The 24,212-nt window shown below is 45.9% G+C and overlaps 1 protein-coding gene across 1 annotated transcript in view; it reads left to right on the top strand.

Annotated features, from left to right (window-relative positions):
- Window positions 1–24,212, top strand: part of ZC3H18 (zinc finger CCCH-type containing 18) — a 98,348-nt gene that overhangs the window by 15,676 nt on the left and 58,460 nt on the right. Inside the window, exons 4-5 of the mRNA XM_063438318.1 lie at window positions 9,500–9,648; window positions 9,954–10,046. Of these exons, the coding sequence (XP_063294388.1) occupies window positions 9,500–9,648; window positions 9,954–10,046 (242 nt within the window). The remainder of the gene's footprint in view (window positions 1–9,499; window positions 9,649–9,953; window positions 10,047–24,212) is intronic.

The following is a 24,212-nucleotide window of genomic DNA, read 5'->3' on the forward strand; positions in this document are numbered from 1 at the left end:
AGACAGTGTTAATTACGTTACAATAAGGAAAAACAAAACATAAATAAAGCATACATTGATATGACATTGGTCAAGTAAGTATCATGCAAGCGTTACATGTCAGTGAAAACAAAGATCGTTTACAAGCATGGTCTTAGACATCTCAGCGTGTAAATAAGTGTTATTTAAAGGTACATGAAAAATTTAGGTTAGTGAAAAGCCCGAGCATTGCTGGGAAGCTAAAGTTGTTTTGATGCCTTTGTGTCCCTTTAAGTAGAAATATATCTACAAATTCTACAGTGGCTTTTACAAGTTAGGCTCCCAACGTTTATATCCGCAAACCAAACCTGGATTTAGGACACAGAATTCCAAAGACTAAATATACCTACAGAAGGAGAACTTGAGATAAAAGCAATGTGGCGCCTAAAATTAAAATCTAGGAGATGAATTCTAGTTTTAGTAGTAAGGCCGCGAGGGGCTTATGCCTAGAATATTCTGTGTATTTCTGAAACATGTCTCTATTATTATTTATAAAGCGCCAGCAAGTTCCATAGCGCTGTACAATGGGTGGACTAACAGACATGTATTTATAACCAGACTTTCGACACACAGGAACAGAAGAAATGAGGTCCCTGCTCAATGAGCGTACGTGCTAGAGGGAGTGGGGTATAGGGACACAAAAGGTAAGCCTGGGTAATAAAATACGTTGCTAGGCTAGTATTCATTGAAGGCTTAGTGTTGTTTTGATGAGAGTTGCAGAAGAGAAAGCTGTTCTTCAGACACATGGATACACCAGAGGAAAAACATGGTTTCTGGAAGAGTACAAGGTCTGCTCACAGAACATACCGAGGGAGAGAAAGTACCCTAAATAGCTGTTTACTTTGAAATAACGTTTAGGTGAAATGATGGAATATTTTAACTCTGAAGATTTACAGCACAAGAAAGAAGTGTTTGTAGCTCGAGGGTGGATAGAAGAAGGGGATTTTTTTTGGTACGTTTTCTTTGCAGAAGTTGTTAGATGCATGGGATAGCCAGCCAGTGGAGGTGTAAAGGCTAGTTCACTGGAGGACATCAAGAAATATGCTCTCAAGCAAAACCAGCAATAAGACAGAGCTTTTTAGGGAAATTAGCAGACTTGATAGACCAGTTGCTTTGTACCTTCCAGCAATATATTTTGTGTATCTCTAAGTTTATTTGAGTTTCCTTGTACACCTGTCAAGGGCAACCCGAGCGTTAGGACACATAAGCAACTGCCTAAGGCCTCCGCTAACCTAAAAAAAAACCTAAAAACCCATGGATAGAGCTCTTAACTAATGCACAGATTTGTAGACTCGGGAACGGCCTGCTGGGGCATCCAAAAAGCCCCAGTCTTTGCATGAGCATTAACCCTACGTCCCCCTCTCTCACAAAGGTGTATTCATAGCCGCTCGCTGCCCCCTCGCGGCTTGGCACAGCCGCTCGCAGCTCCTTTACAGCCAGTAAATTCTTCTTAAAGCTGACTGCTAGTAGGATTTCCTGATTCACCCTCTTACCCCTTAAGGACCAAACTTCTGGAATAAAGGGGAATCATGACATGTCACACATGTCATGTGTCCTTAAGGGGTTAAACGAAGTCATAGTGGAAGTAAGTTTCAGTTCTTCATAATTAGACCCATTGTTGGTGGATCATGCTGATTGCCGCACATGCACTGTGTAGAAAAAAAAAAGGGAATTGAGGAACACCTGGCACATGCGCTGTGTGTCCCAATGCTTCAGAGATTGCAGGTAACACCTATCTGCCAATCCTAGTGATTCCAATATTTCCTGTGTGGTATATCGTTCTACTTGTAGCAACAGGTTCATTCATCAGAAAATCCTGAAATCATTGATTCAGTTTATGGTTTTATGAAATAAATGTGCCATTAAAAAGATGAGGGCCGGGGCACATTTACTGAGACCTGTTTTTGTGATTATCTCTCTGTGCAGAGAGACAGACTTGGGACTTCCATTCACTATAACCTGTGCAAGAAAGCATACACTGTTACTTTGCTTGCTATTACTTTAAATTATTCTTTATATTCCAATTGCATTTTTTCCAATCTTCACGTTTCTGGGGTCTCCTACCACAAGCACTGGAGGCTTTGTAAGAAACTGTCTGGTGTTCAGACTCCATAGGACACTGCACAATCCATTTGTTACTCCTTGTGAGACTCGTAGGATGTGACTTCTTGCTAGACTCGGTAGCATGTGACCCCTTGCTAGACTCGGTAGGATGTGACCCCTTGCGAGACTCGGTAGGATGTGACCCCTTGCTAGACTCGGTAGGATGTGACCCCTTGCTAGACTCGGTAGGATGTGACCCCTTGCTAGACTCGGTAGGATGTGACCCCTTGCTAGACTCGGTAGGATGTGACCCCTTGCTAGACTCGGTAGGATGTGACCCCGTGCGAGACTCGGTAGGATGTGACCCCTTGCTAGACTCGGTAGGATGTGACCCCTTGCTAGACTCGGTAGGATGTGACCCCGTGCGAGACTCGGTAGGATGTGACCCCGTGCGAGACTCGGTAGGATGTGACCCCTTGCTAGACTTGGTAGGATGTGACCCCGTGCGAGACTCGGTAGGATGTGACCCCTTGCGAGACTCGGTAGGATGTGACCCCTTGCGAGACTCGGTAGGATGTGACCCCTTGCGAGACTCGGTAGGATGTGACCCCTTGCTAGACTCGGTAGGATGTGACCCCTTGCTAGACTCGGTAGGATGTGACCCCTTGCTAGACTCGGTAGGATGTGACCCCTTGCTAGACTCGGTAGGATGTGACCCCTTGCTAGACTCGGTAGGATGTGACCCCTTGCTAGACTTGGTAGGATGTGACCCCGTGCGAGACTTGGTAGGATGTGACCCCGTGCGAGACTTGGTAGGATGTGACCCCGTGCGAGACTCGGTAGGATGTGACCCCGTGCGAGACTCGGTAGGATGTGACCCCGTGCGAGACTCGGTAGGATGTGACCCCGTGCGAGACTCGGTAGGATGTGACCCCGTGCGAGACTCGGTAGGATGTGACCCCGTGCGAGACTCGGTAGGATGTGACCCCGTGCGAGACTCGGTAGGATGTGACCCCGTGCGAGACTCGGTAGGATGTGACCCCGTGCGAGACTCGGTAGGATGTGACCCCGTGCGAGACTCGGTAGGATGTGACCCCGTGCGAGACTCGGTAGGATGTGACCCCGTGCGAGACTCGGTAGGATGTGACCCCGTGCGAGACTCGGTAGGATGTGACCCCGTGCGAGACTCGGTAGGATGTGACCCCGTGCGAGACTCGGTAGGATGTGACCCCGTGCGAGACTCGGTAGGATGTGACCCCGTGCGAGACTCGGTAGGATGTGACCCCGTGCGAGACTCGGTAGGATGTGACCCCGTGCGAGACTCGGTAGGATGTGACCCCGTGCGAGACTCGGTAGGATGTGACCCCGTGCGAGACTCGGTAGGATGTGACCCCGTGCGAGACTCGGTAGGATGTGACCCCGTGCGAGACTCGGTAGGATGTGACCCCGTGCGAGACTCGGTAGGATGTGACCCCGTGCGAGACTCGGTAGGATGTGACCCCGTGCGAGACTCGGTAGGATGTGACCCCGTGCGAGACTCGGTAGGATGTGACCCCGTGCGAGACTCGGTAGGATGTGACCCCGTGCGAGACTCGGTAGGATGTGACCCCGTGCGAGACTCGGTAGGATGTGACCCCGTGCGAGACTCGGTAGGATGTGACCCCGTGCGAGACTCGGTAGGATGTGACCCCGTGCGAGACTCGGTAGGATGTGACCCCGTGCGAGACTCGGTAGGATGTGACCCCGTGCGAGACTCGGTAGGATGTGACCCCGTGCGAGACTCGGTAGGATGTGACCCCGTGCGAGACTCGGTAGGATGTGACCCCGTGCGAGACTCGGTAGGATGTGACCCCGTGCGAGACTCGGTAGGATGTGACCCCGTGCGAGACTCGGTAGGATGTGACCCCGTGCGAGACTCGGTAGGATGTGACCCCGTGCGAGACTCGGTAGGATGTGACCCCGTGCGAGACTCGGTAGGATGTGACCCCGTGCGAGACTCGGTAGGATGTGACCCCGTGCGAGACTCGGTAGGATGTGACCCCGTGCGAGACTCGGTAGGATGTGACCCCGTGCGAGACTCGGTAGGATGTGACCCCGTGCGAGACTCGGTAGGATGTGACCCCGTGCGAGACTCGGTAGGATGTGACCCCGTGCGAGACTCGGTAGGATGTGACCCCGTGCGAGACTCGGTAGGATGTGACCCCGTGCGAGACTCGGTAGGATGTGACCCCGTGCGAGACTCGGTAGGATGTGACCCCGTGCGAGACTCGGTAGGATGTGACCCCGTGCGAGACTCGGTAGGATGTGACCCCGTGCGAGACTCGGTAGGATGTGACCCCGTGCGAGACTCGGTAGGATGTGACCCCGTGCGAGACTCGGTAGGATGTGACCCCGTGCGAGACTCGGTAGGATGTGACCCCGTGCGAGACTCGGTAGGATGTGACCCCGTGCGAGACTCGGTAGGATGTGACCCCGTGCGAGACTCGGTAGGATGTGACCCCGTGCGAGACTCGGTAGGATGTGACCCCGTGCGAGACTCGGTAGGATGTGACCCCGTGCGAGACTCGGTAGGATGTGACCCCGTGCGAGACTCGGTAGGATGTGACCCCGTGCGAGACTCGGTAGGATGTGACCCCGTGCGAGACTCGGTAGGATGTGACCCCGTGCGAGACTCGGTAGGATGTGACCCCGTGCGAGACTCGGTAGGATGTGACCCCGTGCGAGACTCGGTAGGATGTGACCCCGTGCGAGACTCGGTAGGATGTGACCCCGTGCGAGACTCGGTAGGATGTGACCCCGTGCGAGACTCGGTAGGATGTGACCCCGTGCGAGACTCGGTAGGATGTGACCCCGTGCGAGACTCGGTAGGATGTGACCCCGTGCGAGACTCGGTAGGATGTGACCCCGTGCGAGACTCGGTAGGATGTGACACCGTGCGAGACTCGGTAGGATGTGACACCGTGCGAGACTCGGTAGGATGTGACACCGTGCGAGACTCGGTAGGATGTGACACCGTGCGAGACTCGGTAGGATGTGACACCGTGCGAGACTCGGTAGGATGTGACACCGTGCGAGACTCGGTAGGATGTGACACCGTGCGAGACTCGGTAGGATGTGACCCCGTGCGAGACTCGGTAGGATGTTGCACGTGGCTTTGTGCCATGGACCACATGTATAATGCCTCGTTTCCACTGAGCGGATCGGTTCGGTTCAGTTCGGTACGGTTCGCTATTTTGGGTGTTTCCATTATGAAAGTGTTCCATATAAGCAAACCGTACCGATCCATTCAGGGTCCTGCTTCAGATGTAGGGCCATAGAAAATGGAACGGTTCGGTTAGGGCAGAGCTACTATACAATCCATTGATTGGTGGACAGGAAGAGCATTTTTTCTAAACCCCGCATGGCCCTGAAGGTCTGACTTGCAGTGGAAACGCTCACCAGAATGGGCTGGACCATTCTAAACCTTCCAAACTGTACCGACCCGAACCGATCCGCTCAGTGGAAACGAGGCATTAGTGTCAAGTCACATCACTTTGCTCTGTTAGCTAGAGATGCTGGCTGGTACTGACAGCTGATGGGTAGCCACTGTTTCTTTTTAAAAAACAAATGGGTCACTTCTTCAATAGTCTGTCCTTCTGTGACTTTTTTTTGCAGTCTGTCTGTAGGGTGCTCCTATTTTGCTCATTCACCCTCTCCTGAAGGAACCCAGTATGCTTCTAAGTACCATGTCTCTTTTAATGTTTAACACAATGTGAATATTCTGGTTCAGCCTAAAAAAATGTATACTGCGTGCGATGAAAGAAATGTTCCTATAGAACTCAGGTGCACAATGCAATATCTTAATGGGAAGCTGAATTTCATGTTCGGTAAATGTGGTTACTCTGCACAATCCCGTTTTATTTTGAAGGAATTTCACTCTGTTCTTGGTTTGCTTCTCCTAGATCTCATTTTCTGCAGAGAGATTTAAAAAAACATGCGTATTCTGAAAATGTTGCAATCACTATTGAAACCAAAGAAATGTTTCTGCTGATTCCTTTGGTTTCCATGGTAATCGCACCACTTTTTAAACTATTCATTTACACATATTAGTTGGAGATGTTGCTGATTAAATACTGGGTTTGTATAGTTTAGGACAGAGTAGTTCAGATTTGAAGGTTTCGTGTAATGCTGGCCTCCATCAAACTGATTAAACATCAAATCCTGAGTCCTCCAGCTAATGATGCTGCTTGAAATGTGATTAGCCCGGGGAACGGCTGGGGGGAACTAAAAGTGAATTGCTTTGTCTCACTCACAGATCTGAGTGTGTCTTCTTGCACAGCCTACGCTATATAAATGGAAGGACGGAACAAAACGTAAAATGTAATGATAAACTAGTCAGTACGTTTATGTTGCACTTGTAGGTGATTCCTTAAATGAACAGCTCTCCAGTCAGTGGGAAAAAAAACCTAAAACAAGTACACAAATAAATAGTTAACCGAATACTATTTTATCAATCTTCATATCGCTGCTGAAAAAAAATAAAAACTAATTAATGGAAAAGAACACACTTAATGAATTAAAATTACAGGATACGGAGCATTATCTTTATAAATACTAACAATATATGACTCTGATTATAAAGTGTTTGTATCACATCCTATTGTCACTCCTATACTGAGGATATACACAAACCTCACATTGTATAATATGTATCAACAGACATTTAAGAGAAACTCCCAATTAAAATCCGCACTAAAGGTTAATTCACTGTACTACTGCGTTAAATCAACCTTTAGTGCATTTTTTATTTATTTTGTGCACATTTGCTCCAACATTTTAGTTGTGCTATTGTTCCTATGTTCAAGTGAGTCTGTAATTCTTAAAAGGTACAACAGCCTGATTGGTCCATGTACTCTGCCAATCTCCTGCCTAAACCCATCCATCGGCTGTGTTCTTGTTCTTGCCCAGGATAGCATTTTATCCTAATTCCTCCTGCCTCCTCTGCTGTTCAGCTATTCCATGCGTCCACTACTTTCTTTAAATTGTCCCTGAGCTCCTGCGTGTATATGTTCTCATGCTGTCTGTGTGCTTGTAATCTTTCCAATACCTGCCAAGGTAAAAAACAAAACCAATTCTGTGCTGGACTTACTCCTTTAGCGATGCAGTTATGCAAGAGTGTGCAATCACACAGCTTAAACTGCCTGGAGTAAGTGACGGACTACATATCTTTCAGTACAGCTTTTGTGTATTTGTTTGTTTTTTTTTTTTTTCTTTCTTTCCTCTTTTCTTTGCTATTGGCAACTACTAAGTTCGGGTTTGGAAAGTCCCCATGATCAGTGAAATCTGAAACGTTATCACTCTCAATAAACTGTGTAAAGGGATATTCTGCTCATCTTAATCTACGCTGGATGTCCAAAATTGCAGTTTAGTCCATTAAGTTCAGCTTTTACTAGTTAATTAATGGCATTTCCATATTAAGCGGAGAGTCTGTGCAGGCGGTGTTGGTGGGTGCTTGCAGCAAATGCAAAATCATTGAATGAGGGGATTTAATTTTTTAAATTTTAATATTATTTACTTATTTATTTTAACACCATTTCCATATGTTTTTCCTTGATTTCGAAAGCCGATCTTTATTATGGGTTTTCATGCAGTTGGTGACAGCAAATCTATGAATCTATATCATTCTAGCTATAGAAATGACTAACTGCAGAATCTTGCAGTCTCATTTTAGTGGCTCTGTCTCTTTGGCTGCTGGGTTCTACAGAGATCTCCTCTCCTACTAGCATCCAATATGGGATCGTTTTAATAAGTGTGCATTGTTTTCTTTACAGTCTAATCAGAAGAAAAAGAAACTGTTAATTAACCAATTAAACAATTATTTAGAACTTTGCTTTTATTATTTAAAAGTAAGAAGAAAATAAAGTGTATGAAGCAGAAAAGTGCCGTTTTACAAAAAACGGGCAGATTAACATAAAATCAAGCACGAAAAAAAAAAAGTGATGCGCACATATCGCCAGTAATGGCTCTTCAGAGAGCGGTATATTCTTTGTGGCCCACGATACTCCTGATTCTTGAACCTGATCGATTCATGTCTTATTATAGCAATCTGGCCCTGAGAAACCCTACTCTGATACGGAATATATTTTTAACGTTGGCAGATTTTGCAAAGGTTCTGCAGGTAAAATATAGGCACCACATTAAATTACAATCTATGGCCGACCAGATTAAAGGCGCACTCAAAGCACCATAACCATTAAAGTGTGTTGTTTGTGCTGCTTTGATTTTTAGCTCTGTATCCAGGTATTCCCGTGAAATTGTTTGGTAGTGCTTTGTCCAAAACTTTGGCTCCACTTGCACCCATAGCTGTGCAGTTAAAACAGAAAAAACTATTCCACGTTACTCTGTCCAACCATGATCACAGTAGGCTACAAATACTGGTTGGTCTTTCTCAGCCTAATTACTGTCCCAAGTTGTACAGACTTGTACTTTTAAGAGCAACATGTGTGATTTGTTAAATTTACAGAACAGGAGGAAAAAGCATCTAAAGCAAGTTAACATCTGATAGAAAATTAAACCTTTTTTTTTATGCATGCTGTGTGTCACAGGGGAGGTGTGGCTAGGACTGGATAAACAGAAACAAAAGTGGTTTGACACCTAAATGACAGAGAAGTGAGCAGTGAAACTTCAGAAGCACGAGCAATACACCAAAACTGCTTCATTAAAGGACCACTCTAGGCACCCAGACCACTTCAGCTTAATGAAGTGGTCTGGGTGCCAGGTCCAGCTAGCTTTTACCCTTTTTTTTTATAAACATAGCAGTTTCAGAGAAACTGCTATGTTTATACTGAGGGTTAAGCCAGCCTCCAGAGCCTCTAGTGGCTGTCTCATTGACAGCCGCTAGAGGCGCTTGCGTGCTTCTCACTGTGAAAATCACAGTGAGAGCACGCAAGCGTCCATAGGAAAGCATTATGAATGCTTTCCTATGCGACCGGCTGAATGCGAGCGCGGCTCCTGCCGCGCATGCGCATTCAGCCGATGATGTCGCGAGGAGGAGGAAAGCTCCCCGCCCGGCGCTGGAGAAAGAGGTAAGTTTAACCCCTTCCTCCCCCCAGAGCCCGGCGGGAGTGGGTCCCTGAGGGTGGGGGCACCCTCAGGGCACTCTAGTGCCAGGAAAACAAGTGTTTTCCTGGCACTAGAGTGGTCCTTTAAGCTAAAGTTGTATTGGTGTTCTTTTCATAGTGCCCCTTTACTATGTTTCAACGGATATATGACCGTGTTCTCTGAACCACAAAATGCCCTTTTTCCGTCATGGGCCTGTTAATCTCATTCAGTTTTCAAACCACCCTCCTTTTTTTGCATTGTTATTTTGTAATTACATGTTTATTCTAGTACAAATGTCCTGGTTTGTGTGATGAAAATAATGCTTTATCTGTATGTGCTCTTATTCTTTGAATTCCAGGTAACTGCACATGGGGTATGAATTGTCGATTCATCCATCCTGGAATGAATGATAAGGGGAACTATTCATTGATATCTACCCAGGACCCTTTTTCCTCCAATGGCACCCCTCAGACTGGTACTCAGCCTGCTGTACCACCTAACCCATGGGTAAGATCTACTTTTACACAATGCCCTTCTTCCCTATATATAATCTGAGATCAGTTTACAGTGCCCAGCATGATTCTACACCAAGCCACACTAAGAAATATTGGCTACATTACCACCAAACGCAGGGGACAGGCTTTCTGCTATTAAAAAATAAATAAAAAACAGACATTTTCTTTCATTTCTATGCTTTGCTGCAGTTTTCCTTGGCCAGCTGTTAATCTGTTGTGTAAGGCATTGTGAATAATTCTGTATGCTTGAAAGTGATGATTTAGTTTTTTGATGGTTTCTTTGTGCTCATTTTGTAGGGGACTCCAGTCACAGATGGTATGCTGCCACCACCCATACCCGATCCTCCAACCGAGAGTGCTTGGGAGAGAGGTCTCCGCCATGCTAAAGAGGTGAGCATATTGGAACAGGTGGCTGCAAGGATATTTAAGAAACTCATGTTGTGTGCTCTGTGCATGTAAATGCTCACAAAAGGGGTTTTATGGGCACATCCATTGTGCAACAGCTTAGATCGGCTGAAAAGAGACTTGCATCCATAAAGTTCAGCCTTTCTCACAAATCAGTTTTGCTGTGTCAAAGGAGACAAAAACCCCAGTATGAAGCATTTTGCAATAAACTAGAGGAAAAACAATTCCTTCTAGACCCCAGAATGGCAGTCAGATCTCTTCTTGGATCAAGATGTTGTTGCCTGAAAGAATTCATCCAGTGTCTGTTTAAAATACAGACTGTAATATGCTGAGTAAAAGACCACTTAAGACCCCTTCTCTATGCACAGGTCATTTAATTCTTGACTACTACGAATTGCTCTACCTTCCAGAATCCTTGACCATATGATGTCTTCGTAAGGGGTGGTCATGTGTTTTGTGGATCATCTCTCATATCTTTATGGTTTTCTAAGTTAATGCCTTTCCTTATCAGACCGTGTAATTCAAACACACATTATGAATATTATTATAACGCATTGTAGGAGTATGGTCTCTTAGAGAGTAAAAAAAAAAACAACTCTGATAAAACAACCTCTCCAGGCTGAGAATTCACACCCTTATTGTTCTTACTGTAAAAAAAACGTTCTTTTGCCTTAGACTAAATCTCTTTTCTTCTAGTCTAAATAGATGAACTCCTATGTATAGTTTTGTTTATGGATAGATTTCCAGACAGCGGTTTGTATTGGCCCCGAATATATTTGTAGAATGTTATCATATCCACTCTGGGGTGCCATTTTTCTACACTAGAGTTTTATAAAGAGGCAAAATTATATTTTGTTTCTGAGAATGAATGCCACTTTTTATACAATCCAATACCTTACTGACATTAACAACTACTTTTGACAGTACAAATTGTTGCCCAGTTTTATTTCTATAACGACTCCCACATCCTTCTTGGGTGTTTTTAGTTTTTTTTCCCCCCTGAGTCACTACCATTTAGGGTGTAAGGTGCTTGTGTGTTCTTCACCACGTAGTGCATAACTTTGCATTTATCTGCATTGAGTTTAATCTGCCATCTGAGTGCCCAGTCCCGCAGCAAGGTAATATCCTGCTCACATTATATTGCATTATTATTGCAAGATCATTAATAAATAGCTTGATGGACCTTGGACCTTACATCACTCAGAGAACCCTGCCAACCCCACACATACATATATACAGCTTGACCTTTTGACAAGCCACAAGAAATGTTTGTACGGATTATCATCATGGGGGCTAAATTATTTTTTTTTTTAATTTGACAATTTTTATTTTCTGTCAAGGGTGAGGGATACAGAAGGCAAGAAGGGAACAAGGGTTAAGTATACATTCTTACGCAATATTTCAGTAATGTCATACTTAAGGGTAGGGGGGTACAGAAGGCAAGAGGGAGACAAGGGAATAATGCACATATCCATACTCAGCGTTTCTAGTAATGTGAATTGCCTGTTCAGATGTATACCGGTGCTGTCTAGTAGCTCGTTCGGGGGCTGCCATTGGATATGAGCAAACACTTATTAAAGTGAGCCATCCCGTATTTTCTTGTTTCTTGTGTGGATCGAGCTGGTGTGGAACGTGGGTGTAGGGTTTCCCCATTGTCGGTGGAGGGTATGTTGAGATTTATGGGGTCGGGTTGTGGGGAAGTAAACGTGTGAAGGATGTGGGGTGGTGTAGTCGTGGATGCCGTATGCTATTGTGTCTCGTAAATGTGTGTAATTCGTAGTGTAGGTGCTATGTGTGTGTGATGCGTGTATGTGGTGTGTGTGTGTGTGTGTGTGAGCCAGCTTGTTTATAGTTAGATCGCCTCCTATCGTGGAGGTCTTTCATTTTGAGGGTTTGCCTTTTTCAGTGTTTCATTGTGGGTTAGGTGGTTTGTTTCGGTCCCAAAGATTCCATGCTTCGGTCCAGTAGGGATTTGTTCTGCTGGATTTCCGTGCCATTATTTCATAAGCCTTGGATGTTTCTACAGCCGTGATGCATTGGGTGATCGTTGGGGCTTTAGATTGTTTCCAATTTCTACTAATAGCTGCAAGGGCCGCTATGCAGATGTGGTACAGTAGATATTTGGTGTGTATGTGCTGAGTTGGAGGTAGCAATAATAGTAGGAAAGTTTCCGGCATGGGGGAGATGCGTAGTTTGGTGCATTTCAATATTAATTCTAGTACTTGTGTCCAATATTGCAGCAATGACGGGCATTGCCACCAGATATGCAGTAAGGTACCTCGGTCCTGTTGACATCGCCAGCATACATCCGTTGTCTTCGGGTAGCTGTGTTTGAGTATGATTGGGACCAAGTACCATCTGTACAGTATTTTGCGGGAGAGTTCTATGTGGGTTGTGCAGAGGGTGAGTTTCTTGTTGGCTTGAAATATGGTTCTCCATTGGTCTTGCGTGAGTTTATGACCGATGTCCTGTTCCCATGCCTTTTGAAAGGAGGTCAGTGTTGCTGGATCTTTTGAGTTTGCGGAAGCATAGATCTGTGAGATGAGTCTCGTTGGCGGTTTAGCTTTGGTGCATATTTGTATCAATTTAGACCATTGTGGGTCCGGTGGTGTCGTGGTTTGTTGTGGTTTGTGGATAGTGATCCAAGATTGCAATTGGATATAGGAGAAGGTCGCTGTGTTGTTTAGCTTGTATTCTTCGCGTAGATCCGTAAGGGACTTGAGGTTGTTCCCCTGTAGTATTTGTGATAGTGTGTATATGCCATGTCTCTGCCAGAGTCTGTGATTAAAGTCTGGAATAAGTTGTCGAATTGTTTCAATCGGGGTTGCTGGTGAGAAGGGCTTTGTTACCCCTTTCTTTCGGCAGTAGTCATCCCATACTGAGAGGGTTAGTTTGGTAGGAGGTAGTAATTCTGATGATTTAGGTCTGAGGCTTTTCGGCATCCATGCTAGCGCTGGAAGGGAGATTCCTTTGGCTTTATTCTTCTCTAGTTCTTCCCAAGTCAAGGGGGTCTGTCGATGTGATGCTGCAATAATTGGAGTTATATTGGCTGCCCTGTAGTATTTCTCTATGTCTGGTAGACCCATTCCGCCCTGGTCATGGGGTTTGTACATTGTGGTCATAGCCACTCTTGGCTTTTTGTGATCCCATATAAACCGGTTTATGCTACTTTGCAGGTCCTTTAGGTAGGTTTTGGTGAGTTTGAGTGGGAGTGAGCGGAATAGGTATTGGATTTTTGGCATGATCACCATTTTTACTGACGCTATCCTGCCTGTCCACGATATATACTTCCCCTTCCAGCTATGTAACAGTGCTTTAATTTCTGTGTGTAGTTTGGTGTAGTTCGCTTTAAATAGGGTATTGGTCGAAGGGGTAAAGTAAATTCCAAGGAATTTAATATGGTCGTGTCTCCAGTCGTATTTAAAGTTCTCCTGGAGAGTTGTCAATGCTGGTTTTGGGATGTGAATGCCTAGGGCTAGGGTTTTGGAGACATTTAGCTTGTAGTATGAACATGCACTGAAGCGGGATAGAATCTTGTGGAAGTTGGGCAAGGATATGTGCGGCTGCTCCAATGTGAGCAAGATATCATCCGCAAAGATCGATAGTTTATATTCTTGGCCTGTGGTTTGTATGCCATGGATATTCGGGTCGTTTCTTATTAGTTGTGTGAGGGGCTCAAGTGCCAGTATATATAGTAGTGGGCAGGGCCGGATTAACATAGGGGCTGATGGAGCTGCAGCTCCAGGCCCAGGCCCATGGAATAGGCCCATTGGTTTAAAAAAAAAAAAAAAATTTTTTTTTTTTTTTACATTTTTTTTTTTTTTTTTTTTTACACACTACTCTTAGGGTTGCCAGGTATTTCTCATGTATTTCTTAGGGTTGCCAGGTATTTCTCAGAAGTATTTCTCAGGTATTTGAGGCTGCCTAGCCGGTGCCGGTATTGCAGTAATACCGGCAATACAAATGTCTGTCTCAGTATAAACATAGTTTATTCTGCAATACCAGCGCCGGCCAGTAGGGGTCGCTGTTTGTGTGGAGAGAGGCAGTGATAAGAAGTTACGGCATCTCCCTCCCTGCCTCTCTCTACTCACTGATCCGCGGGGACCAGTTCTGCACAGAGAGTCCAGACAGCAGCTCCGAGACATGGGGACGCTGAGACATTGGGACACTGGGTAACATGGGGACCCTGAGCATGGACGTCCGCAGGAATTTTTCCCGGGGGGGAGGGGGGACATAATTGTAATGACATCCATGCTTGGCCCCTTTTTGACAGTGTCATGAAAGGGAAGGAGCATAGTAATTTTCACATAAAGCCAGGGTGAATAGCGTTTTCACAACTATGGTGTCAGGAATATATGTTTGTATTCCTTACACTATAGTGTTCCTTTCATCAAATTACAGGAACATTCTGGTCACCATAACAACTTTATCTAAATGAAAATGATGTGATGCAAGGAGGCCCCTGGTCGCTCTTTCTTTGAAGGGGTTAAACCGCTCTCAAATGGTTTACCCCCAAAGGCTTCCTTCACCTCCAGATCTCCAGGTCGCTCAGTGGTATTCAACTTCTGAAACAGAGTGTCAGGAAGTGCAGATTGACGTCAGGCATGGGTGCTGCAGATTGGCTAGAGTGGTCAGCTGACCCTCTAAGCCAATCGCTAGTTCCCGATTCATAAAAATGTTTTACGTTTTTATGAATGGGGAGCTACTGATTGGCTTAGAGTGCTAGCTGACCCATCTAGCCAATCAGCGGCACCCCTACCCAGCGGCCCTCTGTGTTTCCTGACACTCAGTAAATAAAAGTGAACACATTAACACTGATATTGTTTGTTTTTACCTGGGGAGATGAGAAGATCCAAAGTTTCCCTGCCAGGCCCAGGTACCAATGCCTAATGATGTGGTGTCCAGAATGAAGTGCTCCAATCTCATTTTCTTCTCCTTCATTTGACACAGTCTTCTTTGCCTTCTGAGGCTCCTTCTGCTCCTTTACCTTTCTGCTACTTTCTGCTTATTTTGCGCCCTTCTGCTCTCTTTCTGATCCCTTTCTGCTCCTTGATGGCCCTTCCTGCTTCTTGATGGCCCTTCCTGCTTCTTGCATACCCTTCCTGCTTCTTACTGCCCTTCCTGCTTCTTTCTGCCCCTTCCAGCTTCTTGCAGCCCCTTGCTGATCCTTTCTGTTCCTTCTGATTCTTCCTGCCCCTTCCTGCTCCTTGCTGCCCCTTCCTGCTCCTTGCAGACCCTCCCTGCTCCCTCTTCCTACTCCTTGCTGCCTCTTCCTACTCCTTGCTGCCCCTTCCTGCTCCTTGCTGCCCCTTCCTGCTCCTTGCTGCCCCTTCCTGCTCCTTGCTGTCCCTTCCTGCTCCTTGCTGCCCCTTCCTGCTCCTTGCTGCCCCTTCCTGCTCCTTGCTGCCTCTTCCTACTCCTTGCTGCCTCTTCCTACTCCTTGCTGACCCCTCTTGCTCCTTGCAGACCCTTCCTACTCCTTGCAGACCGTCCCTACCCCTTCCTGCTGCCCCTTCCTATTCCTTGCTGACCCCTCCTGCCTCTTGCAGACCCTTTCTGCTCCTTGCTGACCCCTCCTGCTCCTTGCTGCTCCTTCTACTTTACCCTCCTGCTCCTTGAAAACCTTTCGACCCCTTCCTGCTTCTTGCTGCCCCTTTCTATTCCTTGCTGGCCCCTCCTGCCCCTTGCAGAACCTTTCTGCTCCTTCTACTTTACCTTCCTCTATGCGGTCTCCCCCACCCCCCATCCCTCACTTACCTGCTCTGTAGGCTGCCTCTGTGCTGCTCCCCTGCGGTTTCAGTCATGATAGAGAGGCAGGGATAAGCTGTAGCTTCCTGCCTTTCTCCATTCACAGCGCCACCTACTGGCCAGCGCTGGTATTGCACTGTATTCTCACACTAAAACGAAAAATAGCAGCACAAGCTGAAAAATCCAGGGGGGCCAAGTACCCCCTTTACCCCCCCATTCGGATGCCCATGACCCTGAGACACTAGGGACACAGTGGCCCCATGTCTCCCAGTGGCCCCTAGTCTGTGTCCCCATGTCTCCCAGCCACTGTCCCCAGTGTCTCAGTGTCCCCATGTCTCCCAGTGTCCCCATGTCTCTAAGTGTCCCCTAGTGTCCTAGTGACATCAGGACACATGGAGACATGAGGACACAGACTCTAAGGGACACTGGGAGACATGGGGATACAAACACTAGGGGACACTGGGCGACATGGGGACACTGAGAGGCATGGAGACACAGGGAGACATGGGGACACTGGGCGACTGAGACATAGGAGACATGGCAGTGTTCCCATGTCTCCCAGCCAGTGTCCCTAGTATCTCAGTATCGCCATGTGTCCCTGGTGTCTCTCTGTGTCTGTAGTGTGCCAGTGTCCCTAGTGTCTCAGTGTTCCCTAGACTCCCAAAGTCCCCTAGTCTCCCAATGTCTCTGTGTCCCCATGTCTCCTAGTGTCTCAGTGTCCCCTAGTATAAAAGAAAAAATCTCAGGCACTCAATGTGATAGATTTAGGCAGGTTTATTGGACACCGCAACGTTTCGACCTGTACCCAGGTCTTTATCAAGTCTCCAATGTCCCCTATGTATCAGTGTCCCCTATGTATCAGTGTCTCAGTGCCCATAGTGTCTCTGTGCCCGTAGTGTCTCTGTGCCCGTAGTGTCTCTGTGCCCGTAGTGTCTCAGTGTCCCCTAGTATAAAAGAAAAAATCTCAGGCACTCACTGTGATAGCTTTAAGCAGGTTTATTGAACACCACAACATTTTGACCTGTACCCAGGTTTTTATCAAGTCTCCAGTGTCCCCTATATATCACAGTATCTCAGTGCCCCATGTCTCCCTGTGTCCCCTCGTGTCTGTCACCCAGTGTCCCCAAGAGTCTCAGATTTCCCAGGTCTCCCAGTGTTCCCTAGTATCTGTGTCCCCATGTCTCCCAGTGTCCCAATGTCTCTCAATGTCCCCTAGTGACATGGGGACACTGGGAGACATGAGGACACAAACACTAAGGGACTGGGAGACATAGGGACACAGACATTCCCCCTTTTTGTGTATGTTCGCCCTTTCGGACGTTCTGGTTATGTGATTTGTGTCAGTAGCCCACCCTTTTACCGCATCCATAGACTTCCTGCTTTACTGGACACTGCTGTTAGGGGGTATGGGTTTACTTGAAAGATGAGAGCATGAGATTAGCAAAGGGTATGTGTTTTCTCATAGTTGCATCCTATGAGTTTCCCTACAGCATCATCTCCATCAGATACATGACGCTTAGGAGGTAGGACTGTTTTAGTGTTTTTGGTCAATAAGATTTTGTAATTAGGCCCATCATAATTATCAGCACCAGGCCCACTGGGCTCTTAATCCGGCCCTGGTAGTGGGGAGAGTGGGCAGCCCTGTCTAGAACCGTTGGATATATGAAATGGTTTTGATGCAAATCCACCATTTACCACCCTGGCTGTTGGTGAGGAATATAGTGCTTGAATGACAGCTAGGAATTGCGGTGGGAATTCGAATTTTTGAAGTACCGCTTTCAGGAAGGGCCAGTGGAGCCTATCGAAGGCTTTTTCGGCATCTAGGGACAGCAGGACGCTGGGTTTTCTGCTTTCTTGTATCGCATAAAGCAAGTCTAGGGTTTTTCTAGTGCCGTCTGTTCCCTGTCTACCCCCGACAAACCCCACCTGGTCCTCCTGGATTAGGGAGGGCATGATGTGCGCTAGCCTGTTAGAGAAGATTTTTGCTATGATTTTAATGTCTGTGTTTAGTAGGGAAATAGGGCGAAGGTTTTGGCTCCTGTTCGGGGGTTTCCCTGGTTTGGGAAGAGTGGCGACATGGGCCATCAGCATCTCTTGTGGTAGCTGCCCTGTTTGTATGGCATAGTGGTATACCTTTTGCAGGTAGGGTGCTAAGATTGGTGCGAACTGTTTGTAATATGTATTGGTTAGTCCGTCTGGGCCAGGGGATTTCCCTGGTGGGAGTGAGTTGATAGTGTCTATGATTTCCTGTGTAGTGATATTGTGTTGTATGTCATCCCTTTGGGCGGTGGAAAGCTTTGGGAGTTCTACCGTTTGGAGAAAGTCGTCTATTTCCCTAGAGGTCGGTTGATGTAGGTTGGGATCTGTTTTGAGGTTATAGAGGGAATGATAGTAATCTGCCATACAGTCATTAATGTCTTGCGGGTTGTGTATTTTGTCACCTGCAGCTGTAATCAGATGTGGTATTTTGGAGTTGGTCTGTTGTTTTTTAAGTAAGTTGGCTAACATCTTCCCTGCTTTGTTGCCTTGAGTGTACGTCCTCAGTTTCAGTTTTGCTAAGATATGGGTCGTTTTTTGGAATGTTAATGTGTTGATTTGGTTGGTGATGTCTTCTATGTCTTGTGCTTGAGCCTCAGTGGGGTGCAATATTTGGGCAGAGGTGGTGTCTCTTAGTTTTCGCAGGAGATCTAAGTGTTCTTTTTCGCGTTTGCGTTTTAGATACGATGCTCGACTGATGAGGTAGCCCCTTATGACCGTTTTGTGGGCCTGCCATATGGAGAATATTGAGGTCTCCGTGTTGTCATTAGTTTCGAAGTAGTTTTTTAATTCAGACGCCATTGAGACTGTGAAGTCTTTGTCGAGGAGGAGGGACTCGTTGAGGCGCCATGGTGGTTTACCTCGGTGCAGGTAATTGGAATTTAGTGTCATTGTCAGTGGAGCATGGTCAGACCATACTATGTTTCCTATAGAGCATTCTTCTATGCGGGGGAGCACGTCACCCGAGGCTAGTATATGATCTATTCTTGAGTAAGTTTTGTGTACTTGTGAGAAGAATGTGTAGTTTCTGTCCGTGGGGTGTTTCGTTCTCCAGACGTCATACAAGCTATTTTCGTGGATGAGTTTTGCAAATGCTTTATTGTTCGGACCTAATTTAAGGTGTTTGCCTGAGGTGCTTGGGGAGGTCGAGTCCAGACGGGTATCCATCGTATGGTTATAGTCCCCACACAGGATTTTGGGATCGTTTGTGTCGTGTGGTAGTTTATTGAGGACCTTATGGAGAAAGTTGCGTTGGTGGTCGTTGGGACTATATAAGCATGCTAGGATATATGGATGGTCATTGATTCTACAGTGCAAGATGATGTATCTTCCCTGGGTGTCTTTTTTGACTCGTAGTGTTTCTACCGTTAGGGAGTTGTGTAGTAGTATAGAGACTCCTCTGGATTTGGAGGTGTGAGTCGCATGGTATTGCGTAGGGTATTCTTTGCGGGCAAAGTTAGGAACCCTATTGGTTACGAAGTGCGTTTCTTGGACGCAGACCACATCTGCTTTAATTCTCTTTATATCATCTAGTAGCATGCGTCGTTTATGTGGCGTGTTAAGGCCTTTGGTGTTATGTGAATAGATTATCATGTTCGGTGGTACTTGTTGTGGTGTGTGAGGGTTTTGTCTGCAAGTTCAGCAGTATTGACTGGCTCTTTCGTGTGACTGCAGTGTTGGGAGGTGGTGGTGGTGGTGTGAGTGGGGTGGGGTGTTACAGTAACACGGGTACTATGTACAGGGACCGTATGATCTGGCGCGCTAGTCGCGCCGCGGGGTTGAGGAGCTAGGGCTTCCAAGTACGTGGCTAACGGGCTCCATTTTGTGTTTTGGCGTGGAGCTGAAACCATATGTCTTAAAGTAGTAAGATGAACCTGATAGTGTAACATAATAACAGTACAATATAACAATAAATAACTTTGTAAAGAGGCAAGCGAGTAACAGTATGCTCTTCAGCCTTATAGATTAAGTGATTCTGGTATGTCCTATTCTTTCAGATAACCTGACTATACCTGGCCTCCCCGGCCTTAGTGTAAGCCTGCTGGCCCGCGGCAGTTCTGGTCGCCATAAATTACAGTGGGCTTATGAAACAATGATCTTCTCGCACCCAAGGGTTTAGTTTTGCAACTTAGGACAGGGTGTGTACCCTAGCTATGCATGGGCGTTTCCCATTTGGGCTCTCTTTTCTGAGCTCCTGGCTCTCGTTATCGTTGTTAGGCAACATTTACCTCGGGCCTAGGGAATGGTCTAATGTAGGCGACTCGACCTGTCGCAGGGGTGTCGTCTAGTCAGTCCCCCTGCGGCGGTAGTCCCACCTAGGAAGGTCGGACGGTTTTAGGTGCTCGCAGGGGCTCTGGGGAGTCGGTATATACATATTAGTAAGGGGGACATATTATACACGTGGCATATAAACAGTATGCATATACATTTAAGCTGTAATCTATTTGCAAAGAATATATTTGTTTAGGCAATGATACTTGCGGCAAGCGCTTTCTGCGCTTCCAGAGAGGTATGTCAGTTCATGTCCGTTGGGCGGTGTAGACTGCGGTCGGTGGAATAGGTGTCTTCAGGGGGCTCTCTCAGAAGGCCCCACTTTTCCAGGCATTGTTGTCCTTCTTCTGGGGATGATATAACAAACGTTTTCCCTTGTCTGGACAGAATCAGCTTCGTGGGGAATCCCCACCTGTAACGTATGCCTTTGTTGCGAAGTGTGGTGGTGATCTGGGTGTAGTCTTTCCTCCGGCGCAGTGTAGCTGATGATATATCCGCCATGAGGCGCACCGATGGAAAGTCTTCGTGCGGGGTATCCCTGCTGCGGTATGAGCGGAGGACCAGCTCCTTGATGTGGAAGTAGTGAGCTCTGAGGAGGACGTCGCGTGGGATGGAGTCAGGTAGGTTTTTAGGCTTCGCCACTCTGTGGATCCTGTCTATCAGGAGCATGTCCGCAGGTATGTCCGGGGCGTAGGCCTTCATGAGACCTCGTGCGTGCGCTTGCAGGTCGTCTTGGAGGATTGATTCGGGTACTCCTCGGAGTCGTAAGTTGTTCCTTCGAGCTCTATCCTCGTGGTCCGCCATGCGTAATTCCATGATCTCCACTTTGCAGCTCAGCTCCTGTAGTTGCTTGGAAACTGTAGATTGTGTGGAGGCTAGTTCTTGGCATTGATTTTCAACTGCAGAGGTTCTAGTGGTTAGATCCCTCACCTCTTTCTTAATCTGGTCAGCCGTTGACTGCCACGTGGAAATCAGTCTTGCTGCCATCGCTTCCATTGCCTGTTCGAAAGTACTCTGAGTTAAGTAATCCATAGGCTTAGGATACTCCGGCCTTGTTGGCGTCGGGCTTGGGGTGGCGTCCTCCGCGCCCTCGTGTTCCGCCGTCCGCATAAACTCTGCTGCAGAGGAGATTTTTTGGCCGAAAAAGTTCAATTTTTCTGCTTTGAGTGCAGCTTTCCTCGCCTTAGATGAAGCCATCAGGTTTTATGTAATATATAGGTTTCAGCTCATTGATTTTCGCAATTTAGTGGAGCCCTCGTGCCGGAGCAGAGATTCAGACGTCCATCTTGCTCGGCGGTTAGCCACGCCCCACCGGGGGCTAAATTATTTAATGGGAAACTATAGGCAAGCAGTAAAAAAATTGTATTACCAGCACTGTAGCTCCCTATAGAGCCCTTTCGCTTATGTTTGGTAGATAGCCACTAAAGGTGGTTCAATAGCTGCAATAATTACTATTGCAGTTTTAAACTACCAGGGGCACTGCACCCAGACCACTTCAATTAGCTGAAGAGATCTGAGCACCTATATAGTCCCTTTAAAGGAGCGCTCCAGGCACCACCATGACATCTCGTAAATTAAGTTAATATGGTGCCAGGAGGCCCTGGGCGCACTCTTACAATAAGGGGTTAAACGGTTGAACCCCAAGTTGCCTCCAGCGCCGCTCTCCGCTCCTCCCAGTTCGGCATCCGGCTTTTGAAATTTCACTTTTTTCAGGAAGTGCGGAGTGTCACCAGGTCAGCGGTCTGCTGATGCTATCAGCCAATCAGTGACTTCCCATTCCAAAAATTACCTTTTGCAAGCCAGTTTGGTGAAGAGCTGACATTAACATCCCTTTGTCAATCACAAGACTGCAACTTATTCAGTTTATTTTACTCTATTATTCTGGGACATTCCGGGACATTCTTTCGTAATAAAACATTCAGAAAAATCCACTAATGTGTGGGCTATCAGGAATTCTAAGTTAATTCCAAATAGTGAAACTGTCCAAAGCCTTTGTAGTCTGGGTTCCCTGAGTGGCGATGATCTGGTAGTTCCATATGGTGGGTAGAATATGCTGTACCTCCTGGTTTTGCAATTTTAGAAGTTTGAGATTTTTTTTTTTTTTTTGAACTACAGTTTCTCTGTATTTGGACCGAAAGGGTGATCAGTCAATTTTCTTAACTCAGAGTTGAAATGTAGCCGAATCACAAAAAACACAAACAGATGATCATGTGTTGATTCGTGATTCAGAATTTAGCCTGTGGCACCAAAGCAAACATAGAAGGGGAAAGAAATGGAGCAATAAAAAAAAAAATCTATTTTCATATATTAAACATGTAAAAAAAAAAAAAAAATTCTTTTTGATATTTTTTTTTTTTTTTTTTTTTGCTGCTCCTTTTTCCCCACTCTTTTGGTTACTTTTATCACTTGATCTGTGAACCAAATGGTGGGAAAATGCTCCAATCCGTGAACTGCATAGGCCCTGATTGGCCCGTAACTCGAATTTTTTTGTTTAGGAAATTCTGCCAAGCTTAACAGACATTTGGCCAAAATTCGTCTGTCCCAATTTCGTTTTAATGCATTTATTTTTATTTATTATTTTTTCTTATTTCAGGGGAAAATGGTTCGTCCAAAATTCTCATGTGCACATGTTTCATTTTACTTGCTAACGGTTTTTAGTTCCAAATCTCTCTAAATGCACGAATTGGCAGGATGTTTTGTTTACTATACATAATAATGGTATTGAAAGGGTTTATTTTTATTGCTCACCTGCTTCCTCCCATGTTTCTTCTGTAATCTCTAAAACCACTGATTTGCCAATAACAGGTAGCTCTGTTTGGTTAATTAAACAATAGATTACTCAATCCTCACTTTCCTGTTTTTGTTGTGGTTAGTGGGAGAGTTCGTGTACTGGTGACTCTCACAGGATTTCTCAAGAGCAGCTTTCCTCCTCCCATCAGACCTTCCGTTAGTCTTCAGTCCTTCAAAGGGACACTTAAGATCCCTAAAGCACTTCAGCTTGCAGTAAAGCTTTGTGTAAAGAGTGTGTCCTGTTTTTTTTGTTTTTTTTGCAAAAAGTGTAATTTCAATAGAAATTGGCACTTTTTTATAAATGAACACTGTTACACCACCCCTGGCTGTCAATCAGACACCCGTTCCTGTTCCTTCTTGGTTTGGTTAGCTCAGTGGAACTAAACTCCAAAGGCAGCAATTGCCCAGAGCACCTGCCTTGCAAATAATTCTCATTGAGCTGCATTGGGAAGTCTGTGATTGGACAGTTACAGAAAGTGTGGGCGGGGTTAGAAGGGGAGGGCTTGCAAAGGCAGCAGACAAAAGAATTGAAGCTTTTGTAAGCTGTTTTTATATTTACTCCCAGTGCAATTTGTAATTTGGGATATATCTATTATACAGTAATTTAATTTTTTTATTTTTTTGTATTTGGGAAGTGTCGTGTCCCTGTTTTTCAGGGATGCTTGAGATTTCCGTGTGTAACTATATTTCTTTAAATCCATCTCTTCCTCTCTTCAAACTGAATTAGTGGCTGCAGAGTCCACATCACTCTCACCTTCCAGATCACATGTTCTCTCACATGTTGAAAATTGCAAGCACCATAACCACTACAACATCTTATATTCGTACAGCTGATTGCATTAATATAACTTATTGTACATATACATTTACAGTTGATTGTAGTAGTTATGGTGTTAATGGGCTGTGCTATTTTGTCCTATATTGCTAGTCTCCAAATTTGTGTGAGAAGGATGATGACCGCAACTTGATGCAGGTGTTGTAAAATACCAGAACCTGTACTGCTCTGTCTATTTCCATAGACAAGGCTGCAGCATTGCATTCATTTTATTATAAGTTAACAAAGCAGCAAAAGTAAAAATAGAATTTCAGTGCCAATTTATAAGAGGTGCATTCTGTATCTCCCCGCATTATGTATTTCTAAAGGTGAAATGTATTTTCCTTCCTCAAACGTGGATGTGATCGATGCTTAGTGTGCTTTCTCTAGCAATGCTGTATGGGCATTTTCTGAGCGTTGAATTTAGATTTTCTGCTGTAGAGAACTTTGTACAGGAGTTAGTTGGGAGGGAGTGGGGCGGGGGGGGGGGG

This window comes from Pelobates fuscus, chromosome 12, assembly GCF_036172605.1.
Source record: "Pelobates fuscus isolate aPelFus1 chromosome 12, aPelFus1.pri, whole genome shotgun sequence".
In the NCBI taxonomy this organism is placed as follows: Eukaryota; Metazoa; Chordata; class Amphibia; order Anura; family Pelobatidae; genus Pelobates; species Pelobates fuscus.